The 27,150-nt window shown below is 41.7% G+C and overlaps 2 protein-coding genes across 2 annotated transcripts in view; both read right to left on the bottom strand.

Annotated features, from left to right (window-relative positions):
• HIF1A (hypoxia inducible factor 1 subunit alpha) overlaps nt 1–27,150 on the bottom strand; it is a 266,600-nt gene that overhangs the window by 119,511 nt on the left and 119,939 nt on the right. The window lies entirely within an intron of this gene.
• SYT16 (synaptotagmin 16) overlaps nt 1–27,150 on the bottom strand; it is a 105,112-nt gene that overhangs the window by 10,308 nt on the left and 67,654 nt on the right. Inside the window, exons 7-9 of the mRNA XM_061376456.1 lie at nt 8,084–8,331; nt 3,694–4,137; nt 2,419–2,608 (exon numbers count right to left, since the gene is read on the bottom strand). Coding sequence (XP_061232440.1) covers nt 2,419–2,608; nt 3,694–4,137; nt 8,084–8,331 — 882 coding nt within the window. The remainder of the gene's footprint in view (nt 1–2,418; nt 2,609–3,693; nt 4,138–8,083; nt 8,332–27,150) is intronic.

The raw sequence follows: 27,150 nt of genomic DNA, 5'->3' as shown, positions 1-27,150 counted from the left end.
CTATTGGGAACTTTATAGGAGCAGAAGAATAATGCTGAACGCAGAAGCAACAATGTGACTTGGAATAAAAGAAGCAGGTTGTGATAGGTTCAGAATTCACCTGTAATCATTTATGAGTTTCTGTGTTTTACCTATAAACTGATTTAATGGTAAGAGATACTGGTCTGACAATGCTGAAGTTGACCTGGATACAGAAAGGATGCAAAGAAACTCAAGACAGCCTTAACAGTGAAGACTGAAGAATTGTTATGAAGCGATGCCAGGACTGTTAGTTTGGATGGTTGACAGAAGTTATTGTCCAGCTTATCAAACCAATTAGACTAGGCTTATCTGAATTCCTGCAAACACAAAAATGGAAAATTCAGGCAGAATCTAAATCAAAAAGTCCCTCAAGGAATGTATCATTTTCCCATATACTGCTCCTGTTCTTATCAACACAGAATGCATCCCAGGTTTAAAGTTGCTGCCAACCAAACTACTGCACTTCTGTACACCCACCAGCTAAGAAGCTGAATGGGATGTCTAATCAAGGCAGCTAAACTTTCCCGTGATGAAAGCTAACATGTACACACATGGCTAACCTGCCAAATGCTATCCCACCAGAGGCCCAGGACAGACACAACTCACCAGCACTCATAGACAATGAGTTACAGGGCTGCTCACCTTACTGTAACACATGGAGCTACACAACATGCACCCAGAAAGACATTTGTTAGAAGGATACCAAAACCTGTGAATAATTTAGACATGATATTGCAGGTAAGAAGCTGGAAGGCAATTATTTCAGTTCTATACAGCGAAGACATTCAATTTATGGGAAAAAAGTGGGCACTACATACACCTGACCCAGCCAGACACAAGACAACTTGTGCAGGGCCTGATTTAAGAACAGAAGTGCTGCATAATCCACATCTTCAGGCAGCTAAGAGACAAAACCCCAATACCACAGGTAGATACATGAAAACATGCCAGAAAAAAAAAAACAAAAATTTTGTAGTAAATTAACCTGGAGCTGTATTTGGACTACTTGAATTTCATTTCTGAGAATAAAACTTTAGGATGTATCTCCACTGCAGCATATATAAATGCAGGTGAGCTTGCTTGCTACAGCATGTGCTAAGACCTTTGTCTTAGTCAGCCTTTGCTTTTAATTACTAAAAAGGTGCCAACTTGAAACCTTTTAGTAAAACATGTTCTTGCAAACAAGACCATGTCTTTAACTCACATGGACACCTATGTTGCCACAGCTAATGCAAGACTTGCAAAGGCTATGCAGACTGGGGTCATGTTTTTTTTACTGCTGCATACACTTGCCCTTAATTCTCAAGGGCCTGACTGGTGACAGATTATTTATGTAATATACTTAAGTATAGTTGAGTGGAAACTTAAGTTTTCACATCCATATATTGAAATATTACATAAATATTTTGTTAGCTCTGGGCCAAAATGCACAGTATCTTGCAAAAGCAACCTTGGCATTTTGCAAGTTGGAGATAAGTCAAATCCAATGAAGGCAAGGGACTGTCAAAGGTTACTACCTGTGACAGGCAGGCAAGCACATCACAGAAAGCGAACACATGAACAAACAGGAAAATATTGTTTCACATAGCCATTAGCTGCTGATTTCAGACAGGAGGCAAATGAACAATATAAGATGAATACAGCACTGCCATTCAACCCCTAAATGAGAGACCCCAGCAACAATGCAGGTAACACCATGTACTACGGCTGCACGACTTCATCTATATCATGGACATTAGTACCACTATCTTTGTCAGGGAGTAACTACAGCTCAGGCACTAACTAAACCTCCTGTAACACAGTTTCCATTTTTTTCCTTTAGGCACTGCAGGAAGACGACTCAACTGCTGCAACCCAGAAGAACAACTTTCAAAACTCCTTTCTGCAGAAAATTTTCTTTTGTGGCAGCAGAGAATTCCCAGCAGCACAATCCCAAAGGGCCCCAAGCACCAGATCACCTAGCCCTCAGCAGCACAGCAAGGGGACTAAACAAAGTATAGCCCTGGGAAACACTTAATGGCACTAGGCAGGGCCTCTGTAGGTCACATGGTAACATATAATCGCTTGAAAAGTGCTTCTTTCTTTTTATGGATCTGCTGAAAATTGCTTTGTTCTTTAGGTATAATAGCACTTCTGCCATAATCAGATCTTGTCAAGGTATATGCAATAAAAGAGACATTCAAGTATTACTGTCCCATCAGCTGTGTCTTCATGATTGCCTCCAATTACACAGTAAAATTTACCGGCACACGTATTTGAAATAATGCTTTTAATTTTCAATCAGATGTTCTGCAAGGAAGCCTACCTCAGCAATGACATAATTGAGTATCTTGAGGAAGAAAATCAAAAGCAAATTTTGACTCAATGGTGTTACTTAATAGCAGTGAAAGTACTTACCAGGTGGCCTATTAATGGCGAGGTTTCGGAAATGACTGCCTTTGATCACCTCCACTGACAGCCGCCCTGTAGTGGCATTGTATGACAATCCCACGAGCAGCTCTGGCACTCCTCCATGCGACAGGGACTGTGTTGAAGAAGCACTATCGCTGTGAGAGATTGCTGACAGACTAAGTTGAGAGTCTGCACTCTGCAGGGAAAGAGCACTGAAAGACTGATCAGGACATTCACCACCACCCTCCCTTAATTTATATCTTTTACCCTTGTTTAGTAAGATCTTTCTTAAGAAATAACAATGACTAAGAATGAATTATGATGGAGCTCCAGCAGAATCAGAGCATCACTTTTACAAAAACACACCTCTGAACTTGCTCCTTAAAGATGAGGAACTCTGAGTAAGGTGTTATCACTAGTGTAAATCAAAGCCTCTGAGATAAGTATACATCGTACTACATCAAATGCACAGTAAATCTCTCTGACAATGTCTTTTGGATGGAATGCATTTTGCAGTTTGGGGTTTTCGGGTCATGTACAGTGAATTTTCTTTCTTTCTTTCTTTGTTACTATGATGCTCTCTCTAACCCACCCTACCCCCTCTGCCACCTTCAGATGGAAAATACACAGTTTATTGATTTCATGTGCACCACCTCCCACTGAGCTTTTCTTAGACAATGAATCATGACAGAGCTCATCTATACAAATTGATTGGCAGAGCCAGAGCAAGATATAACTGTGATGTGCATGGAAGACTATAAAGCAGCACAACCAGTTCTTCCTCACATGACCCACCTTTTCACTTCCAACTGTCATGAAAAGGAACATTACTAGGCATTTCTGATAACATGGAAACTGCACAACACAGAAATCCACAAGGTAGTTGTTAGTGCCAAATGAGGTAGTTCTTGCCGTGGTAGTAGTACAGATCCACCCACATAACAGTGCACAAAAAATTACTGTCCTTGTTAAAATTAAGACATAATTAGCCTTGGTGGTTCCAGAACCAGCCTATTATTTCTGAATGACACAGCATTTGATGATGTGTTTATATGTAGTACCTCTACACGATTTTGTTTAAGCTTACTAGCTGAGCCATTGTTAATAACACACAGTTTTGTGCGGGGAAGATATGTCCTTACTGATAAATTTTTCAAGTGACAGTAGGACAGACCCACCAGTCTAACCCTAAGAGCTCTGAATGAAAGGTGTCAGCACAGCTGGTCCCCATTCACCAGGTGAACAATTTTACAGAGTCCATGTTTCTTCCATCAAACTTACACTCAAGTTACTCCTTGGCTCCAAGACCAATGTCACTTTTGTTTCCCCTTCCTGGCTGATGTTGCTCAGGCGGAACAACTGCTCTCCCATCATCTTCTCTCCAATCATCTTATGCACCGCATAGAGCCGGAAACGAATGCCATGGCTGCTTAACTCCTCTGGCTCCAGCTTACTGAAGGTAATTTTATCCTTGAACTTGGGGATCGGTCCCCTCTGAACACTTGTCTTACCCCTCTGTTTCTTGCTAGGCATCAGCACTGTGTGCACTTGCCAGGTGTTCACTCCACTGCGGTCTTTGTCTGGGATATCCCTTGCTTCTAAAACAGTAACTACTAACTTTTGACTTGAGGCCTTATAGTTGAAGAGGATGTCTATATCACCACATTTACAGATGGGCTCATGAGCACTATGATGAGCTGGTATACTATTTACTTCAGTATGTTCCTGCAAAGAGAAGGAAGAAGTCAAAGCCCGATTGAAGTTCAACTGCTTCTGTGATCCCTACTCTATTTAAAGACATTGTTCTCCTCACTTGTGCTTGCTCTGCAAAATAAGGATCCCACTGTTTCTAGAAAGGCCAGAGATAGTTAATTGCCTCATTTTGTGTACTATTCCTCACACAATCTAGTAAGGAACAGCACTTGTTGAAGCATTTCCAAAGAAAAGTTTCATCAATATTTAAATGCTTTGCAAGAGACTTAATTTGGCAAAAATTCTAGAAAAAAATAAAAAAACCCCAAAACAAACCAAAACCCCCCTCAGTTTTGAGATATTAATAATTAAACCTGAGATATCTAGGTTTAGTTTGATTAACACCCCTCCCCCCAACTTCATCTATTACTTCGAACATACACTGGAATTCTTTCAAAACTGATTTTTTTCCATTACCAAAATCAAACAATTCAGTCAAATCTGCTAACTTTTTAGATATTTGTTCAGCTGGAAATTAAAACAAAAATTAAGCACTGCTTTTGAGTTGAAGGGAGGGGAAACCAAGACATCAGAATTTCTTGCAGAATAGAAATTCCATTTCTAGATGCTGCCCTATAACTCAATAGCTTTTCTACAGCTAAAGCAACAATAATCAAAAAAAACAGTCTGATTAAATATATATTTACTCTTTATTCTCTTTTTTAAATCTCCCAAAAAAAAACATACGTTCCTTCAGTTCAGATACTAATACATTTGGAATAAAAATTCAAAATAAACAACCAAAACATGCTGAAACCAATTTGCACACAATCTTTTATCTACTTTTCAAACAAAAACCATCTTGATAAAACAAGATAAAAAGCACGGATGCTCACCTTACCTTTTGATGAGTAGGCGTGTGCATTTCTGTTCAAAAGTACTTTTTTATCTTAGAGCTAGAATCTGCTTCATGTGATAAAGTGGTTGCTATAGTGATCAATGACTTGTATTTAAACATGAGTATACACTGTACTAGGGAAATTTCAGTTAATAGCCAGAAGGTGAATTAAGGCCTGTCACTAGCAGTCTGAGTCATCCTCCTCCTCAAACATTTATCTTCTTTCACATTTCAAGTAACACTTCTTTTCAACATCTTATTGTTTAGAGTACAGATCAGGAATCTTATTGTTAAGAGTACAGATGATGGGCCACAGGACTTCTGACGTAATTCCCTTCACAAGTGTCTAGGGTGGCATGTCTCTCAAACAAGACCTTGGACAAACCTCAAAAATTTTATCTACTTGCTGTCAATCTACTTTTTGAGTGCTCAGATTCATCTGCCATGATGTGCAATGCTCCAGCTTTTCATATGTGCTTAAGATTCATACATATGAATACAAAAGTCCATGCATGCATATTAGTGATGGAGACCTGCTGCCATATGACTTGAGGAAGCGATGTCCAATGAAGAAAAATCACTGCTTGGATAGCACACAGAATTACTTGGTTGCCCATAAAAATGCCTTTCTGCATGAACAGCAGGCTGCAAAGAAAAAATGCAAGGCAGGCCAGCTTGCATGCAGAGAATGTGATGTTATGTAAATGCTAAGTGCTGCTGTTTAGCTGTCAAGTTATTTCTGTCTGGCTGATGAAATAGTATCTAAGAAGGAAACGTAACGGGATTGCACTTGACTCATGTTCCACATGTTCATCCCTCCCCACTTTCATCTGTGCATTTGCTATTGAGAAGATGGAATCAAGGCACATTTAAGAACTGCTGCTAAAGTGAGGAGATAACTGAGCCTGCAGCATAACTTTGCTTTCATCAACATGCCTGAACTGGAGAATGCAAATTCATCATAAACCCACAGGTACAAAGACTGAAGAGCACTTTCTTGCCCTGCCCCAACAGGGCTGAGTATCTCATCTCCTGGCAGCATGTAGAGTAGACTGAAGGTCAGTTATCATCTGGCTTTTGACAGAAAAACTAGAAAGAATCTGGATTTCAGGAAATTTCGGTATGTACTACTATAGCTCTGGCCACATCCACTGCAGAGAAAACTGCATGAACTGGAGGCAGAGAGGGAAAGAGAAATGACAGATTCTGTGGCACTGACCTTTCTGTGGGCAACTAAGCTTTAGAGGCACCACGGGCTGGTCCTGTCAGACTATTTGGGACTCACCCCTGTACAGGTTTTCAGAACATGAAGCTTACAGATGCTCTATCATCTTTCTGTGGAAGTCATTTACAGCATTCCCCTCAGCTTTCAGAGCTGGGCTGGGGCTGTCCTTTCATGAACATATCAGTTATACAGCCATTTAAACTGGAATACAAGGAAAGTGTGGGTTTCAGGTATGTCATCCAAATTTCTTTCTTCCTCTTTTCTCAGCACAGCTGTTGAGAGGTCAAGCCAAGTATACAGATTGATACTCTAACCCAGTTGTCCAGTACAGCCAATATTCGCTTCACGAGGTAAAATAAGTAAATATCTGCCAGAGAAACCTGAAAGAGTTCCATGGACAAGGCTTAAAATAGTACTTGTGGTTGCACTGCAGGGGCATAAAATTATCATTTTGTTTCTAAAGAGAGGTCCTTTGAGTGGAGCGTAACAGTGCTTGGACATTTGTGGCATGTCAGAACATTTAGTTCCTGCAATAAAGTCTTTCATTAATCCACGCAATACCTTTGAATGAGAAGCTGCTTGTAGAACATAAACTGGGACTTAGTCATACCTTCCCCCTGATTCTATAATCATTCTTTGCATTTTTAAAATGTAGATACCAGGAGCAAAACAAGAAACGTATTCCAAAGAAATACAAGAGGACACTGGAGACACTGCAGCACATGTAAACCATAGCAATGTACATCAAATGTTGAAAAGGAGAAATGAGCCTCAGAAGGGCAGACAAACAGTGCATGTCAGAGGCACACAGCAAAGAGAGGACAGGGCTGCCGGCGCACGGAGTTCCCATGAGTAGCGTGGTATTTTGGGGAACTGGATTGTACAGCAGATCAAAATTTGTTCAAAACTCGTCTTAGGGCTGCATCAGGAACTGCCTTCCATCTCTTTAACTTGCTGCAGACAGCATGCTCTGAGGAAAAGAACCTTTCCCTCAAAGCCTTGCTGCTCAGACTTTGATGGCGGTATTCAGTCCACAGCTGAAGAACAGTCCCTTATAACTCAGGCTGAAGATGTGACCTTTGTGCTGTTCTTTTAATATATCTGATACAGGCTGATTTTTATTTTTATTTTTTTGAGAAATTTAATCTTGTGGTAAAGTAATAATGAAAACCCACACATGACACTGAAAAAATAGGAGAGAAAAGGGAGATGCTAATTCATCAAGCGTTTACAATATCTTAAAACCTGTAATGTTTTCTTACATCTTCAAATTATAGGTGCAGAGCTAAGGAAAAGTAGAGGAGCCCCAACCTCAGGCTCTCTCCTTCCCTGGAAGGATGCCTAGTATCAATGGGGACCAGAGTTTTCATCACTTGGCTACGTCATATGGGCCACCCTCACCAGCTGCCTTCGGCTTTCCAGACGCTTCCACTGCCTAAGCCATAGAAACTACCTGGAAAAATAGGCACAGGTCTGACCCAGCGACCACACACCAGGTCCCTAGACACTCACCCTGCACATACAGCCAATAACAAAGACCTAGGCCGCTACAGAGTGCTCTTTGCTAAATGATAGTAAGTGCTGTCAGACAGCTAATGGCTCCAATTTCAATTCAGAGATTGCAGTCAGAAATCAATTCAGTCTCTCTGAATGACTGTTAGTAGCAAGAGGTAAAATACCAGAAAAAGGGAAAACATGTAGAGAGGAGCGTATGTTCATGCACACATGCACAGGGAAGTACCACTACCTTATTCTGTGCTGACCAATTTTTCATTTCATTTCTCCTCTAATATTTTTTGGTCCCCAGTACCCTTTGAAAGCTTACACTGTGTGTAATACATGACAATTCACCATACCTTGGGGCTCCAAGGCAATGAGCTGCCAGTAGCATCATTTACTTCAAATCCCTGGTTGATATCCACTTCCAAATGTTCTTCTGTGGTTTGCCGCCTAATGGCATCAGCAATACTGGCCTCCATTCTAGGCTCTTTATGCTGCCCCATGCCCCCACTCTCGGTTGTTGCTCTTGAATCAGCAGATAAATGGTCATCTTCACCACAGGATAGATTGTCTTGGTAACTCAGTTGGCTTGGTCCATCCAGACCTAATAATTTTCAAAATAAAATAATTTCAGAGGGATTAGAAGAAATTCCTCTCTCTCCACCTCCCAAAATGTGCTTTTCTCTCTTTTCCTTTCTTTTGCACTTATCTCCAGTGCATGCAAGACAGTTGCTAACTCTGAGTACTGCAGCACTGAACTTATAAAATATCATAGCCTGTATAAATCACTCAGTGGAGTGGACACGGCTGCTTCTCACCCCATCCTGAACTGAGAAACCGTCTGCCTTTACTTGAAGAAGTTAACCAACAAATGTAATTATCAATTGAGTTTTGGGGATATTGAATTAACCAACAAATGTAATTACCAATTGAGTTTTGGGGATATTGAAGTGCCTTGGGACTGCCTTGCAGCCCCAAAGCAACTGTTTCCATGAAAACACAGGTGAGACAAAAACCAGAAAGGCACAGCACAGGCCTGATGAACAGGTATCAGCAATCTGCTTCTATGCAGGAGGATAAAGAGGAGGAAACGACAGGAGTTAGCGTTGCCCCAGGCGGGTGGTGCTGGTAGGAAAAGGAGTTTTTTAACAAGGTGCCACCACAACCCTACTGCCCATCCCTGGGAACTTGGGAGCACATGACCAGTCCCACAAGCCAACTAGGAATCCCCAAACCCCATACCGGGGCTAAATTGTCTAGAGAGACTGAGGGGAGATGTGTTCCCTCATTTCTTGCCTGCTTTCATTAGTTAAAAGTTATCTGATCCTACACACTTCCTCCATGGGCTAAAGTAAGGTTTATCAATGAGAACAAAATCGTTTTCTCTGGTTAGAGTACAGTATCCTCTTTCCCACAAAAGTCGCTACTGTGAACACAGAGCATTTACTTGAAGGTATCAGCAACAGCTCTCTGGGTGGAGTGACACAGATAATTACATGTGCAGGGACACAGATGAAAAAAAATCATGATTTGGCCTTGAATGTGTTCTGCAAGAACTTTCAGAAGAAAAACAGGGACATTCCCCTCCTTATGCATCTGCTGCCAGGCCTTGCTTTTGCTTTGTCTCCCCTTCTTTCAAATAAGCAAGGAGCATTTACAGTGAAAGAAAATAAGTTGTGCTCCCAGACTGCTGACGATACTAATGACAACAGGATGCCTTCCTTTGCAAACACAACTATTAGTGGTTTAGAGTGGATGAGATTGGAAGGAACCTCTGGAGGTCATCTTGTCCACCCCCAACCCAAGCAGGGCCACCTGCTTGCTTGTCCTCAAACCTGCAGGTTTGTTCTCAAGAAGGCCATCATTACAGAACAATCATATTTTTCCAATTCGGTCTCCAACTCTCATCTTTAAAAATAATATTAAATACTGTGTTTAACAGAAAATTAGTCATTTGCTTTAGTTTAGATGAATCCATGTTTTCATTCCCAGCTGATAAATGATACAGGGAACCTGGTGACAACTGACACGGAGAAAGCTGAGGTACTTAAAAACTTCTTTGCCTCAGTTTTCACTGGCAATTGCTTGTTCCGTATCTCTCGAGTTCCTGAAACTCAAAGCAGGGAGTAGAGGAATGAAGTCCCACCCATCACAGAAGATGATCAGGTTTGAGATCCTCTGAGGGACAAGTCATAGAATAGAATCATAGAATAGTTAGGGCTTGAAAGGACCTTAAGATCATCAAGTTCCAACCCCCCTGCCATGGCCAGGGACACCTCACACTAAACCATATTACCCAAGGCTCTGTCCAGCCTGGCCTTGAACACCGACAGGGATGCAGCATTCACAGCCTCCCTGGGCAACCCATTCCAGTTCCTCACCACCCTAACAGGAAAGAAATTCTTCCTTATATCCAATCTAAACTTCCCCTGTTTAAGTTTTAACCCATTACCCCTTGTCCTATCACTACAGTCCCTAATGAAGAGTTCCCCCCCCAGCATCCTCATAGGCCCCCTTCAGATACTGGAAGGCTGCTATGAGGTCTCCATGCAGCCTTCTCTTCTCCAGTCTGAACAGCCCCAGCTTTCTCAGCCTATCTTCATATGGGAGGTGCTCCAGTCCCCTGATCATTCTCGTGGCCCTCCTCTGGACTTGTTCCAACAGTTCCATGTCCTTTTTATTTTGAGGGCACCAGAACTGCACACAATACTCCAAGTGAGGTCTCACGAGAGCAGAATAAAGGGGGAGGATCACCTCCTTCGACCTGCTGGTCACACTCCTTTTGATGCAGCCCAGGATACAGATGGCTTTCTGGGCTGCAAGCGCACACTGAAGCTGGCTCATGTTCATTTTCTCATCGACCAGCACCCCCAAGTCCTTCTCCGCAGGGCTGCTCTGAATCTCTTCTCTGCCCAGCCTGTAGCTGTGTCTGGGATTGCTCCGACCCAGGTGTAGGACCTTGCACTTGGCATGGTTAAACTTCATGAGGTTGGCATCAGCCCACCTCACAAGCGTGTCAAGGTCCCTCTGGATGGCATTCCTTCCCTCCAGCGTATCAACCGAACCACACAGCTTGGTGTCATCGGCAAACTTACTGAGGGTGCACTCAATCCCACTGTCCATGTCAGTGACGAAAATGTTAAACAAGACCCGTTCCAACACCGATCCCTGAGGGACACCACTCCTTACTGGTCTCCAGCTGGACATTGAGCCGTTGACCACAACTCTTTGTGTGTGGCAAAGTCCATGGGATGTGATGAGATGCATCCCAGGGTTATGAGGGAATCAGTTGATGTAGTTGCTAAGCTGCTGTCCATTATACTTGGAAAGTCATGCCAGTCAGGTGAAGACATCCAGTGACCAAAAAAAGGGGAAATTCACACTCATTCTTTAAAAGGGTAAAAAGCAGGACCCTGGGAACTACCAGTCAGCCTCATCTCTGTGCCCAGTAGGGTCACGGAACAGGTCTTTCCTGGAAGATGTCCAGGAACACGGATGACAGAAAGGTGATTAGACACAGCCAATATGGCATCAAAAAAGGCAAACCCTACCTGAGTAATCTGGTGGCCACCTGTGCAGGACTGACTGCATTGGTGGATGCAAGAAGACCAAAAGATACCATCCAACTTCTGTAAGGTCTTTGACATGGCCCTACACAATATCCTCAATGTCCAATCAGAGATCAGCAAATGTGGAGTACCTCAGCAGTCTATACTGAGATTAGTACTGTTCAGAATCTTTACTAATGACATAGAGGGATTGAGTGCACCTTCAACAAGTTTGCAGATAACATCAAGCTGAGTGGCACACTTGATGAACTTGAGGGAAGGAATGCCATCCAGAGGTACTTCGACAGGCATTAGAAGCTGGCCAATATCAACCTCATGAAGTTAAACAAGGCCAAGTACAAAATCCCACGTATGGGTCAGTATCAGTACAGTACAGGCTGGAGGATGAAGGGATTAAGAGCAGACCTGCAGAAACCTCAGCAGTAAATATAATGTTTCTGATTCATACCCGCTCCACAAAAAAGAGAAGGGAAAAAACAAAACAAAACAAAAAAAAACCCCAAACAAACAAACAAACAAAAACAAACCCCAAAGGCCCCAACCCAAAACAACAAAGGGAATGGGGATTATACACAGGAAATGTTTCCTGGAAGTGTGCAGAAATCCCTGCCCCCCTTGACTGCTCTTTCAATTTAACAGCTCAGAGATTAGGAGAATAACTTTATCCCCTTTTTTCACATCCTCCCTCCCAGTAAAATGCATCAAGCATGGGCACTTCAACAGAGAAGTCTGAGAGCACCTCGCAGCTTTGTAATTAAGTGTACATATTACATATGTAATTATGGTCCTCTTCTGAGACATGGGAGATGATCCTTCATGAGGAAAAAGGAATCCAAATTCAGATCTCCTTGTGCTCTTCTCACTCCCTTCTGAACTGCAAAGCCCCCCTCTTCTCCTCCTCATGCTTCCCTGGCAGACCTAGTACTGAAACTGAGAGCCCTCATTGTCTCAACACTGCCATGAGCTGAAACTCTTGAGTAAAGGCAGAAAGCAATTTGATTTTTTTTGTATTACTCCCATTCTTCTCTACAAAATCAGAAAATAGAAAGAAGTAAACACAAGAACGTAAGCAAGAAATAAAATAACAGAAATTTCACAAATTTACTGAGACTGAATGGGTACAGGCACTCCTTAAGGCATTTAATTAGCAAGCCAATGTCTAATACACATTTTAAACAGCAGTTCATCCATCAAAGCACACAGCACACAGCAGGCTTTCAGAATAAAATGCTACTGTAGTAAGAAATTATCCTCACACGATTGTCTTGTGGTTTTGACTCCTGCTGGGATAATATCTAGATCAATAATAGAGGAATTTACAAAAACTACATTAAAGCCATAAAAGGCTATTCATAACAGGAGAACTCCAGAAACATATTAATAGAGCAAGCCATCTCCCTAAGACTTGGGCACAAAATGTGTTAGGAAAGCAAATGTAGTATTCAGGGAAAGGAACAGAAAAGGTGATTCACCAAAACCATTCAGTGAAACAGTTTTTTCTTTAAAGTTGAAGTAGTTTGGTAAGAGATAATCACTTACAAGTATCAGTATTATAGGATCATTACAGGTAATAACCCAACTATACAGGCTAGAACAACTACACCTCTCCAATTACATCCATTCTGACATTATATTCACCAAAAAAATGGTGAAAACAAAAGTTCTTCATGTAAAGGAAAAGGTCAGAGCAGTAAAATGCCTGTAATTTACCTGAGAGATCTTTAAGGAATAAAATGTCAAATGTCTTATGTATACCTGACATGAATAAACAGTACAGTATCAGGAATACACATTGAGACAGCATTACCTAACTATTTCAAATTTAATTAGCTAGAAGTCCCCACAGAGCAATAGCAGTCAATTCTAAAATTAAGGGTAGATAGTACTTTATACTAAAAGAATGTGGTTTTTTTTTTTTTTTTTTTCTCAGTCCTGCCTCCCAGGCTTTCCCTGTTGTGTCACATGTTTCCACAGGCCAGGAAGGAGGCAAGGGGAATACTGAGGAACAGAAATCACAAATCAGGAAAGTCTGCATTCAGGGTTGGAGAACTGGCTATGAAGAAACTGAAGAAAATGATGAGCATCACCTCCAAACAGAACACAAAGGCACTGGCACATGGAAGCATCTCTCCAAAGACACAGGAAAGCTCAGCACATCAAACATTGAAAATCAGGCTGAAAAACGTCCCCTCACATCTTCAGGTAAGTGGCCTGGTTAACCTACGGTATCTTTCTTCTTTTCAGTGATACACAATCTCTCAGTTCTATGAAGAGTTACAATGGGCCGAAGAAAAGTCCTGAGAGGCCTCATCACTTCCTAAAACACACTGCCAGAGTTAAAAGATGGAGTGCAATAGATCTTGATAAATTAACACCACACAAATCATTGACCAGCAAGAAACACTGAGATGAAGAGTTCCACATATGCCTATTACCTGTGCTGACCAAGGCTTTGTGGATTGCAGTGTATCACTGTGCTTTTACAAGAAAAAGTCTTTTGTTTGTGATTTTCCAAAAGGAAAGAAATTTGATCCTTTCTTCTAGACTGTACGGAAAGTGTACATAAACACATGCTGAAAGTTAAAAGCCTGTTTAAATATGGATCAGAGGAGGGAAGGATTTCAGTATGGATCTAGGTACTTCTGGACTTGAAATCCTCCTACAGTGATTTTGAAATCTCTTTTCCTGAAAGACAGTAACAGCAGCAGAGAGATGAGTCTGTGGGACTGAGGCATATTTGTTCTCATGCAGCACTAATCCTCTGGTCTGGTTTTTGGTACAGTCCCAGCTCCAAATCAGTGTATGGTATGCCATCACTATATGTTCCCTTATACTGAACCAAATCAGATGCAGGGAGACAAAGCAGTGCTCCTGCCCCTGGATATTTTGAGATTAGCCATCAAAAACTGATAAAAAACTTCCTAGAAGAGCCTCAAAGGAGCAGAATTATTATCTAATTACAATAAATCTAAACAAAAATGCCTCGTAAATTTTAGGGGTTAAAGAGAAAAAGGATCTTAAATTTCAAGTGACATTTTGCAATCAGGCCAAGATTGTTTAATTTACCACATGCTGGGTAATGCCTGAGAAGACTCCATGTTTCCAGAACTAAAATAGGCTCTTTATTAACAGGGTGATTTGCAGAGAGGCTGTGGGCAGAGCTGGCATTCAAACCATTCAGCTCCTCAAGAGCATCCTCCAAACACTTCCTTCCTGCAGTGAGCACTCCTCTTTCCAAACTCTATTCAGCTTACTACAGATATTTTTATGAGGTGAAAGTTAAAGCTAAATGAGCCTGAAGAGCAGACTGCTATGACACTGATAACAGAAACAGAGGGTCAAGGAAACTCTCATGTAAGAAAATCTCATGATGTGAGAAAACTTTGCCGTATGTCAAGGCTGAGTGGGAGAAAAGCTATTCAGGGCTCTCTGAGATGCTCAACTCCACTGCATGCCTAAATTTGTTACAAAGTTCTGATTCTGAGAGAAAACTACCAGCTACATGAGGAAAAGGTCTGGTAAGAGAACACAAGGAGAAGTCTTGGGCAGAGTCCAAAGGTCTGAAAGTGCCAGGAGCCTTGGCATTTTTGAAAGATCCTTCATCCCTCTCAGCCAGAAAGGACCAGAGGGCATGCTCAGCTGAAACAGTGTTTGATATACCCTCAGGGCACAATGATGGCTTTATACCCACATACCTGTCTATGTTTTGCGATCGTGCTAGGGGCCAAAATGGACTCTCACACAAATGAGTTCTCAGACCAGCAACTGGAGCAGCAGGCTGTGGGGTTATCTGGGATTTACCCCAACCATTCAGCTTTTCTCCCAAACATATCTTACTGGCAGCCGTGGGTGTGTGCAGTTATTCCTGCACACTCAGTAACAGCAGCTCTACATGCCTCAAGCCTCTCTGGGTTTGAAGGAGACCTGACATATCCAAGGATTAGTTAGTTCATAGGCACTTGATCATAATGAAGGATCTAATCTTGAGCTTATTTAAGAACAAGGCAGAGTACTGAATGTCTTAGTGGAAGTAAGCTTCAACATCTGGTTTCATCTAGTTTCTGAACAGCTATTTCAACAATATCAGTATTACTTCTGAAAAGAAAATTAAGAGAAACTCTGCACCATATTGTGTCAGAAGAAGAGTTCAATGGAGAGCCATCTTTTAAAAAGATCACTCTAGTCAGATGGTGCAATAAAATCAAGCAATTATATTTCAAAATTAAAACATCCTACAGAATTAGAAACAAAGGGCACTTTCATGACTCTTTCCTCTAATAAACTTCTCCAGATTTTAGAATGTGTTCAGGCCAATTTTCTAAGTAGCTATGTTTTTAAATGCATTTCATCTTTGTTTGTATAAAAGAGTCATTACATTAGTCCATATAAGATCATAAAAGTCTTCCCTTCTGTGCCATAAATTTTGGTTTCTGTCATTGCCTGACATTTGGCGTATGTGCTGGCAAATGATACAGCACAATTCACTGTTCACCTTGCGTTTGCAAAGCCGTTACAAAAGGAGACATTCAACTTCTGCTAAAAGGCTTGTTAAAGAAATTACTTGTGTGGCATAGATCAAAAACAATTAGAACAAAGTCCTGCAGTCTTTACTCTGGCAAAATTTGTGATAAAATCCATGAAAATTCTAGTTGATTAGGAGACAAAAATCAAAAGCCATATACAGTTAATGGAAAGATCTTCATGAACTTCAGCAGGACATGGATCCAGGCTTTTCCCTAACCATTTTAGAAACAGAGAACCACTTGTAAAATCATTAGCATGTGCAAAGACTAAGTAGCAAGCAAAGTACTTGAAAACTTTTTCATGTTTCCAGGCCTCTGCAGATCCTGCTAAGGTGGAGAGGGAACTTCTTTTGTGCAGAAAAAGTAACTCAGACATAACCTGCTCTGGGTTAATATCAGGAACACATAATTACGGCACTTGGCTAACAGGCACTGCTGACTCCATCTGCCAGCAGCAGAGGAACTCAGGAGACCAATGTAAATTATAACCTTTAAAAGTGAAGATATGCATTTGAGCATGTCCCTGTGAGTGCCCTTCTCCTCCTGCTACCAACACGTGCTTTGAATATGAGATGACTGCACCCTCATTAGTGCATGAATATCTGCCAGATGGGTGAAGGAGGGTTCAATACATACTATATATACTTGGCCTTGCTTTATCAGGATGAAAACGCAGAGGCATTTTTCTGATCTCCCTGCAATCAGCATCAGGGAAGTGCAACAGCAGGACATTTTGGTCCACTGACAGCACAGAGAAAGGAGCAGTGGGAACAAAGGGCAGTTGGTGTGTGCATGCATGTTTGTATGTGAACAAGCCAGCTGTCAAGTGTGGTTGGTGCACTGCCTGCTCTTGAGCATGGAGTGTACCATATGGTTGTCAAGACTCACTTTGATAATCACTATGGTAAACCCAAGCAGCTGAAATAAAGGACATTGCAGACAAATGGGTGGAGGGCAGCTTTCTCAGTGACACTGCCTAGTTCGGGAGGGAAAGCATACTTTTTCACCTCAAATTTCACACCAGCCATACAGCTAGAGGTGGGGAAACTGGATCCCAATTTTACACGTTGTGTTAGGTCTATTAAAAATCTGTAGTATAAACTTAATGACAACTGCTATCACTGCTCCATAAATTTATCTGCTGCTCCACAGAGGACAGCACTCAGCTCCGCAGGCAGAGAGGACAAAACAAGGAAGCTGGCAGTACCAGAGCAAACTGCTCCCACCACCAGCCCAGCAGGAGCTGGCTTCTTCCATGCTGCCACGCTGTTAGACTTGACCCTCTGGTCGGATTTGCCACAGTTTGACAGTAAGTTTGATGTTCCTTCTAGAAAATTGTTCTCAACTGGAGGAAAAAGCTAACAGTTCCTAACTTTTAGACATTAGCTTGTAAATGATCAGTGACCAGCTATCATAAAAATCGATTATTTTTATATAAGCTGTTAAAAAGAAGTTTCTTTGAAAATTTTTAAGAATTATTTCAAGCTGTATAAGCCCTATAGCCTAAATGTGCTACGATCTATTCAAATAAACCAATACACACAAAACTCTTCAACCGTGTTGTCAGTTCAACATGAGCAGCTACCTAAAGCTCATGCAACTTCTACAGAATTATTTTAAATGCTCAGCAAATGCTGTTAAGTGCTAGTTATACGTGCAGAACTTTTGGCTATTTATGGTAAATAAAAATTATTCTACTTAAAATGAAGTCCACTTTTCACTCAAACAGTTTAACAAAAAATCCTGAGTAAAATATCCTTAGTAATTAAGCCATACCTTCCACCATTTTATAAAACAAGCATAACACTATAAACCTGGGTATGTGGACATGAGGCTGTATACCTGATGTGCTTTAACATAGTGTGCAGTTCTGGTTACTACAAGAAATTTCGCAGACGCCATGTGGATGAGCACTCCTGGACTGCTCCTGTGACGACAACCCCTGAATCACCTGCATGCAACTCCATGCAAAAGAGAGCAGAGCTCATTTTCTAAGACAGAATAGGAAAGGTGACGGGATGGAGGGGAAGAGTTTGGCCTGGTTTGATATATTATTGGACACTTGACTTTGATTTTAACTTTACTAATACCCAAAGCATGACTCCATCACTTGCTGTAAAACTGGATGCTATTTCTTACTGGCATCCAGGCAAATTAAAGGGCGACACTGGACAATCTGTATCAAATGCTTGATACAACTTCTGTTGAATCTCCACCTGAGCAGCAGACAGTTCCGTGTCAACTTAATATCTCTGTATTAATAAAACTAACTTCACCCAAGGGAGAGAAAAATGTTCATTCAAATATACAAGTGTCCTGATTAGGAAAGGACAAGGGGGAAACATTTTCTGTATCACCATGGAAACTGAAATAAAGGACCCATAATTACAATCTAAATTCTGGAAAGATAATGAATACATCTTGAGATCTGCAGATGTTGCATAGCATATACATATTTCTAGCAACTTCAACTCAATTACCCCTATGCAGCATCTGGTTTACAAATCAACTTCCCACCACTCATAAGGAGGCATGTGGGATTTTTTTTCCTCTAGAGGAGATAGTGGGGGAGGAAGGAGGGTGATCTCTTTTTCTTGAAAGATATTTCAAACTACCACTATCTATTCAGAAATCTCAAACACTCACAAAGTAAGCTCACAGGCATCCAAACACATGAAGCTCAAATGCATAAAATAAATACTTCAAGAATTCTCCACAGTGTTACCAAGCATAAAGAATAACTTATCATTTGTTCAAAGCTTATCCAAGAAAAAAAAAAAAAAAAGAACAAAATATATAGTGTAGGTGTAAAATATAGATGTACTGCATGTGTCCTGTCTGCCTGCATGTCAAAAACCCAGCAATAACAAACAGCAGTCATTTTGGCTAAACAATGAAAAGTTTACAAATGCCAAGTCTATCCTTTTCCTACACATTTAATGCTCCCCTTGTGTGCCCACTTTCTTCTTAAAGATTTTGCTTCTGTTTCACAGAAGTCAGTGGCTGCATCACCAAGCCCTGAAGGAAGCAGACGTACTAAACAAAAAAAATCTATTTGACCATGTAACCAAAGACAATATCGGTACCTCTATGCATAATGCATATACTTGGAGCATCCCAGCAGCACTCTGCGGTGTGTTCTTTGCTATTATAGAATCAGTCACATAGGCTTGGCCTTAAAATTTTCATGATCAGGATGACAGAAAGAAACAGTGATCTGCAACAGCTCCCAAATCAGCAATACCCAGAATACCCAATGCACATAGAAAGAAAAGGGCTTTTCTTCTGAACAACTGGAAAGGCCTGCTGCAAACAAGGGATTTGTTAAAGCTTCTCAGAAAAAAATAAGAAACATTTTGTAAAGGAAACATGCAGCAACACATGCGGAATTGCTACTACCAATTCCTATGCAACTACAGCTCTGATTTGCACTGTCTTCAGTCTGGAGTATTCTTGCTTTTGCTGTCAACCATCTGAACTGAAGTTCAGACTGAAGTTCAAAGTACCATAACTACCCAGTTCACAGTCTTGACTAAGAAAAACACCCTGTAGCTTCACACAAAATCCAAAACATCCATCTAGACCACAAATGTATTTAAAATTGATGAAGAAAGTGCAGTGATACAGTAAACCCATGCTTCTACACATGCCAGTACAGACAAAGACACTTGTGTACAGCAACTGTGCATCATCGACTAACACGAACTGGTCATTTCCTAACAAAGAAAAGGCTACCTTCAGCTGGGCTTTCTCCTTGCATCCTGATCTATGTGGTTTTGTCACTTTCTGGTAGGTACCATTTGGTACCTAGTCTTAAAGGTAAGGTTCATTTGATGAGTGTCAAGTGAAAGTGTCCTGCTTCTGCAACATATCAATCCCTACCTGTTAATCTGTTCTCACCCCATAACCAAACCAACTGGGAACCTCTCAGAGGTGAACACAGTTGGGTGTCTAGACACCCATGCAATGCAGGCAGACAGAATCACAACTTGGCAGCTTTCATACCAGGGGAGTTTTCCAACAAAAACTAAGAAGTCAGAGAGTATTTGGAAGCAAGACATTATTTGTCTCTGGCCATCAAGCGTCTCTATAGCCAAGCAATACAGCACTCAGAGCAATAAACTCCAATTCTGCACACTGCTGTGCAAAGAAATAGAGAGCTGCCCACAGAAAACAGCATGAAAATCAACATATTTTCTTGTTGCTTTTTTCCTACACCCAGATTTGGATTTCAAAAACAGGAACATGGGATTCAGCTTCAAACTGACTCTCACTCTGCCACCTAAGGTTCTTCCTTAGCTAAAGGAAATGGCAGCCAAGAAGCAGAAGCATAATCATCTCTGATTTTACCAGTTACCTACTTTACATTTTATATGTGGAGTAAGATTGAGTCAGGCTTCATTTGTGCTACGGGGATTTATCAGCACAGCTCCAGGATATGTGAAAAAATGAAAGAAAAAAGAGATTACACACTATAGGAGACACTGCTAAATCAGGAAATCCCTGGTGTGGATGCAGTTACATACCTTTGCCCACACAGGTTAGGTTGCTTGAAGAAACCGTGTAGCTGCAGAGGCAGGAAAGCACCTCCTGTCAGCAGATGCTGTGTCTAAGCTGGAGACACTGCAGGGTGCAGTGTATGCTCTGGGGTGTGGGGCTGTAAATGCTCATGGCTTTGGAAGATGAACAAACTGCTGGATCCCAATGGCTGATGACTTAGAAAACACTGTATTTTTCTTCCAACAAAAAATAACTCTCACTTTTTAAGCATTATGACAGTTTTCCTGTTAGTTTTTGTACTACAGTTGGGTCCCAATCAATCATCTCTTCTACTTCTTTGCTTGGCTTGGATACACATGCCTCCTTCTAATGAAAAGGAGCCACTTTGAAGCCCTTTCCACTACATTTAACGAAGTTTCTCTGAATTGGCACTAGCTTCTTAGACAGGGGAAGTTCAGGTTGGCTATAATGAAGTCCTTTACTGTGAGGGTGGTGAGGCACTGGAATGGGTTGCCCAGGGAGGTTGTGAATGCTCCATCCCTGGCAGTGTCCAAGGCCATGTTGGACAGAGCCTCAGGGGACATGGTCTAGTGTCAGGTGTCACTGCCCATGGCAGGGAGGTTGGAACTCGATGATTTTAAAGTCCAACCTAAACCATTCTACGATTCTTCCAGAAAATGGCCTTCTACCTAGCAGAAATCAGACTGTCCAAAGAAATGCTCAGGAAACCCAGGACACTGACTCTTGCTCCTCTTCAAAGCAGTTTCACTACCCCACACTCACAACCTGCCAAACCCAGCATATGCATGCTGATTACACACCATTCATAGCACCCAACATTGTAACCGTAAGTCTCTGCTGATTAACAAGGTGAAAAACAACTCCCTTGCAAGGATATTTGCTTGGGGCTGCTACAGATAACAACTGCATTGCAACAGGGCAGACATTTATTTTCCCACTGATTTTTCTAATTAAACTTTCTGTTTGCTACCAGAGGGTTGATTCACCACAGCCCACTTTCACCAGTGTTATAACACCACCATTTCCATAGCACTCCTGGGAAGATCACAGATTTCAGCAGCAGCAGTAAGTGAGTGTGTAGTGCAACAAGACTCACATGTGTTCAGGATCAAAGCTGTTACACAAAAGGGACAATCCTGTCCTCCTTCCCTTCCCCTTGTTTCAGTTTTAGCAATAATGTGGCCAACTCACCTGATTCAGTAGTACTAGGGAAGGGGCATGTAACTCCCAGCTGAAGCAAAGAGCTGGTCCAGTTCGCCACACAGTGGCATCCTTGTGAGGACAGTCATGGGAAGTAGCACAACTGTGTGATCAGGGAAGGGCAATATATCTCAGCTGCAGTTTTACATCAGCTACTGACAATTGCAAAACTGGGCCCTCAGGCCCAATGGTTTTATAGCTACATTATTTACGGCAACAAGACTAGACCCCCAAACTGACCCTGCGAAGCAGAAGTTCAGCAAGCCTCAGCGCTCTCATTAATCCAGATTCAGGCTTTCTCTCCAGCACCACCATTCTCATACTATTTGCTAGAAAATACTCCCACACAGATTATGCTTTTACATATAGACCATATGGGCTCCTCAGCCTGAGGAGAAAAAATGCCTCCAAGCTCCCAGCTTGTGTGGGCAAGCGCTCATGACCAGTGCAATGAGTTTCCCCCAGGGATGGTTCATTTCACATGGCTACCGAGCTCTCCAGACAGTGAAGCACCCATTTGAACATCAGGTAGGGTGATGAAGCCATGAGATCATGAGCTATTATCAGGGTCACTGGAAGGGATTTTCTATAGCTTTTGCTATGGACTGATTTAAAATTTAACCTAAGTCATTCATGTTGGTCTACAAATAGGTACTGATGAAGCCTCCCTAACTCCATTTGGGGAAACTGCAAGAGAATCACGCAAACAGCAACTGCAGAGGTACAGCCCAACCACACCCTCCTCACCTACTCTACATTTTACATGTGGATTAAGGACCTGTCGGTCCTTGGAAGCCTCACACAGCCCAACAGTACCGTCAACTGTCTATAAAACTGCACACTTTTTCCTCCATGGCTGTAATCTTCCTCTCTTCTTTGACTGCAGCCTTTCCCCTCAGCTACTAAAACTTTCAGGAGCCTATGATGCCACTCAAAATGATGACCAACAGGTCATTCCAACAGCCAAAAATCAACTGGGCACAAGGAAGTCATATCTTATCTGGCAAGAGGTGAGGACCAACATCAGCTCATCTTCTGGCAGTAACCTTACATTAGCAACTCTTGTGCTGTTAAGCAATGCAAAGATGCTAGGAAGAAACGAAGATGAATTATCCATGCTTCCAAAGGTCCTAATGGTCATTCTCTTCTGCAAGCATTTGTCTGCCATCATGGATTTGCATAAGTAGCCTTCTACAAAGCGGGCCAAGCTAGCAACACCAACAAAAAGTAAAATAAAATATAGTAAATACTACTGTTTGTATCAGCACACTGAAATACTATGCTCCAACTCTGCAGAGTGCTCCTAGTATGCCTTCACGTAACCTCCACCACAACACAATGAGATCATTCACACCTGCCTCGTCTGTAGTAGGAGATGGAAGGTGAGGAGGCAGGGTTTCTAGGAGAGAGGCAGCACTTCCCAGATGCTGCCAAGATGCTGTTTATCAGTAAATGAAGCCTCTTGAGTCCCAAACAACCTTCCCAGAGGAAGATAGTGTTGCAATTGCCATATGGGGAGTGGGAAGAGGATGCCACTTAGCAAAAGTGGATCAGAAAATACATGCACAAACACACACGCTCACACACACAATTTGTTCTGTAACTGCATTGAATGGTAAAATCCATTTCTTCCTCTCAAATACACCCTTCTCCATACAGCTTATGCAATCTTCTAGATGGCAAGAGCAGATCACAAGTACTCCTGAACACAGCATTTTTCCTCATGCCTGCTAAAGACCCAGACACAAAGAAGCTCTGCCCACCAGATGAGGAACTTGGTGAAAACCCAAACTACTGATATCCTCTGAGCTTGCAAAGATACTGTGTCTAAAATCACTGAGTGAGGGTAAACAGCAATCGTGACATGCCCAAGACAGAGCCCACAATGATAGGACCTTTGAAAATTGTGTTTTCAATCTTCTTGGTTTCATCCCCTCAGCTGTGAAGCCGATATGCCACAATCCACGCTCCTTTCAGGACTAGTGTGTACTCTCATCAGCACACACTTTGGCACCAGCAATGAAGATCTTTCATAACTTGAAACTTTGAAAAGCCAGAATTGCAAAGGAGTACTTTAAATATAAAAAGAAACATGGTACCACCTTCACAAAGACAAAAGTCTGTGCACAAACACTTTCTGAGTGGTTATGAATTTCCCAGAGAGAAAGCATTCAGTGCAAACTCACGTCTGCACTTCATTTCGGAAAGCAGAGGACTCGTACCACTTTCTTCAGAGAGCAGATGCATATCCCCAGTCACGTTAGTGCTTTCTCCCACTTGAGCAGCCTGGAGCATTTTCTGTGAAGTGCTTTTGTCCACTGCCTGTCTTTGCTTTTCTTCACTTAGTCCTAGTAGTGCTATTGATTCAGTGCAGCCTCTAAATGTCCTGCTTTGAGTACAGGCAGTGATTTTTAGAGGGCTACATTCTGGCTAGAACACTGGCTGGCTCCATAGCCAGACAGGTGATAAAATTTACGAACACCTGGGATCTTAACATGGAAACTGGCCATCTATCTACTGTAGTCTTAGGTTCAGGCAGATGTTTTATTTATCACACATGCAGCATCTTTTTGTTATGGGTATATTTTGCTATATGGGTTTATAGGACCTCACGAAAATTTCCTTCTTGCCTAGGAACTCCTGGCTGTAGGAAGGGTCATTTACTGAGGTCAGGGGTGCTCATATACAACAGAAAGAATAATTTCCTCTACTACTGCAATTACTAGCAAAAAAACAGTGACCTCTGTTAAGCTGGAGGCCAAGGTAAGTAAATGCAATAGTGCTTTCTAGTTTAAAAAACTCACAGGGCATCAGAGGAGGCCTCCCTTTACACATGTATTGAGGATAGCTACCTAGCCATCTAGACAAGATTCCTATTAGGATGTTAAACTTCTTGGTCTAAGGTTGGAAATAATTATTTTAGTGCAACTGAAATGCAACCTTTAGCTAGCACTGAGATTGTCTAATTGATGGGGAAAAAGTCTCCAAGGACTTCATGCAGTTTAAGTGTAGTGATTACCTATATATTACCCTAGGGTTATGAAAACAATGTCAGATAGCTCAGGAGACTCTTCAATCACAGAACTCTCTGTGCAAAAATAGTTCAACTCTGATTCAGAAGACTCGGCTCCGCTGATGTGCCTGCCCCCATGTCTTTTTAGAGCAGTGTCTGCTGAAACTGCTAACTTAATGGTAACTTTGACTTTTTGTTTCCAAAGGACATGGTCCCTGAGTAAGAAGTGGACTAAAGCCATTGCACTCATGGCACAATTATTGCTGCTCTTCACCTTTCTCATTATTATGTTTTTTTTCTCTATAGATTCAGGCTGGGAAGTGGAAGGACCAGCCAGCTCTACCCCTCTGCTTGTGGTGCACTACTTTTAGAAGTGTCTTATTGCTTCACTGCTTTTTCTAACCCCAGTTTTTTAGCCAAATGTGTAATGATGGATTTGGCAGCCACAGTATTGCCAGCCACCCCAGTCAGCTGAGCAGCAGTGTCTTAGCTGCAAGGGGATGCAAAGGCTGCTCTCTCCCCATTCTGCAATAGGAGACAGTTTCTCTATCAGTTGAAGTCTGAAGTTGGACTATGAAGAGAGGTCTCAGAGAAGCTGCAATAGAAAGTTCATCTGTATTTGAAAAATCTACAACTATACAAAGTGAAAAAAAAAAAAAACACTGCATTTTCTTGAGTCCTTGTCACAACGTTATTAGCATCATTTAAGTACAGACCAGGACCTGGCAGCAGCCAAACCTGCACCCTGCCGATTATCATGCCTCACTGTGTCTAACAGATGCTTGACTTAAGAACCCAAGAATTTCATTGCTCAAATATTTAATTAGATCCCTGAGCCTAAAAATGGTTTTCAATAATGTGTGTGCTGCTTTGGGGCCTCAGAAAAGCCACTTTGGGAGCTAGGAAACATTTCCTGGGCAGCAAAATGACATCAAAAACACATTTGATAAAAAGGAGAAGGCATAATGATGGTTTTTACTCTAATGTTATTTTACTTCATTTCAGAAGCTTGCTGTAAGCTTAAGAGAGGGGGGAAAACACTGGATTTTATTTTTCTTATTTTTTAAAACAAAATTATTCTCATCTAAAGTTTGGTTGTTGGCTTTTTTTCCCCTAAACCCAATAAACCATATATTGGAATGACCTTGTAGCAGGATTCTGTGACTCTTTAATCACCAGTGGCCGCTAAATGAAACATATCTATTTTCTGTTACATTACTATTGGCAACCAGGTCTTCAGTAAGTGCCCAGAAATATTTCCATGGCAACAAAAAGCATTCAGCATTGCTACTGTTTTGTGCCAATCTAGCTTTAAAATATTCTATTGTGGAGAGAAATATGGTACATTAAGTGAAATAAAGTCAAGATGCAATGTTCTGAAAAGAATATAAGGATAAACAGGAAACATGTATTTTTCAGAAATGGGGTAAAAAAATGCCAAATGGAAGGAAAAATATGCAAAGCTAATATAATGCTACTGAACGTCTTTACTGAATGTCAGCAAGCCCATATGCTCACTTACATTGACAAGTTTAGGTAACAAAGCTAACAGAAATAAGGATACCTCAAACATCTTCTCTTGATCTTTTTAATCCATGACTGAAATTTTAAGTTGCCAGGATATTACAGTCTCTCTGCATGTCTAGGTTACCATCAGAAGAGTTCACACTCTTGATGTTAGAGAATGAATCTAAAGGAAAAAGAGGAAATAAAGAGTTGAAAAATAAAATACAAAGAGCATGCGTGTGTTTTGGAAGTGAAGGGTCACATAGAAGAGCAAAACGAGTTCTTCCACATCAAAGAGCTTGTGGAAGGCATTTTCAAAACACAGTTCAGCACTTTCTCTCCCATTATACAACTAAGTTGTGAGAAAAAAGGCATCAGCTCCCGGCCCTCCAACTCTCAAACTTTTGAGATCACTGGACAGCCCTTTGATAAAAAGATAAATGACTACTTAAGAGCATTTGAAGTGACATTCTCTCTGGTGTAAAAAGTTATGCAATGCCCCAGAGGGCTTCATGTTGAAGTAGAGAGCTCTAGGAGGCAGCAATGTGTGTGCTGGGGAGCAGCTCTCTGTGACCAGCCTTCGGATCCACAATGGCTCCATAGAGCTTACTGTGAAGGAAAGCCAGTAATATCGAGTCGAACAACTACTTGATCAGTACCTGTTCTCAGCTGTGAGAGAGGTTCAGCATGACCCTCCCCTTTACCTGCAGTGACTCTGGCATCTGTCTATCATCCTATGTGTCTCTCACCAAGAAAATGAATCTGGCTCATCACATGCTTCTAAGGATGCTCTTTCTCAGATGTCCCAGCTGACAAGACTGCAGGTAAGAAACTACACTTATGTGACAGCAGCCCATTCTTGGCCCCCATTTCCCTGAAAGCTCACTACATTCTCTCCGATCCAGTCAGCCACAGTGTAGTTCAGAGACAGGACAAAATCTGGAGGCCACCATCAGAATAATGCATTCAGTACATGGCTGCTCCCCAGCCCTCTCTGAGAGATTTGCCATGAATTGCTTAACAGGCCCTCTTGGGGGTAGAGGCTCTACAGAAGACAAGGTTGAGCACTGGATAGAACCAGGAGGATCCAC

This window comes from Neopsephotus bourkii, unplaced genomic scaffold, assembly GCF_033783945.1.
Source record: "Neopsephotus bourkii isolate Nb327-2 ecotype Australia unplaced genomic scaffold, CSIRO-AGI_Nbou_v1 NB_1707, whole genome shotgun sequence".
Lineage (NCBI taxonomy): Eukaryota > Metazoa > Chordata > Aves > Psittaciformes > Psittacidae > Neopsephotus > Neopsephotus bourkii.
The sequence above is the reverse complement of the archived record's forward strand: the minus strand, read 5'-3'. Positions and strand labels throughout refer to the sequence as shown.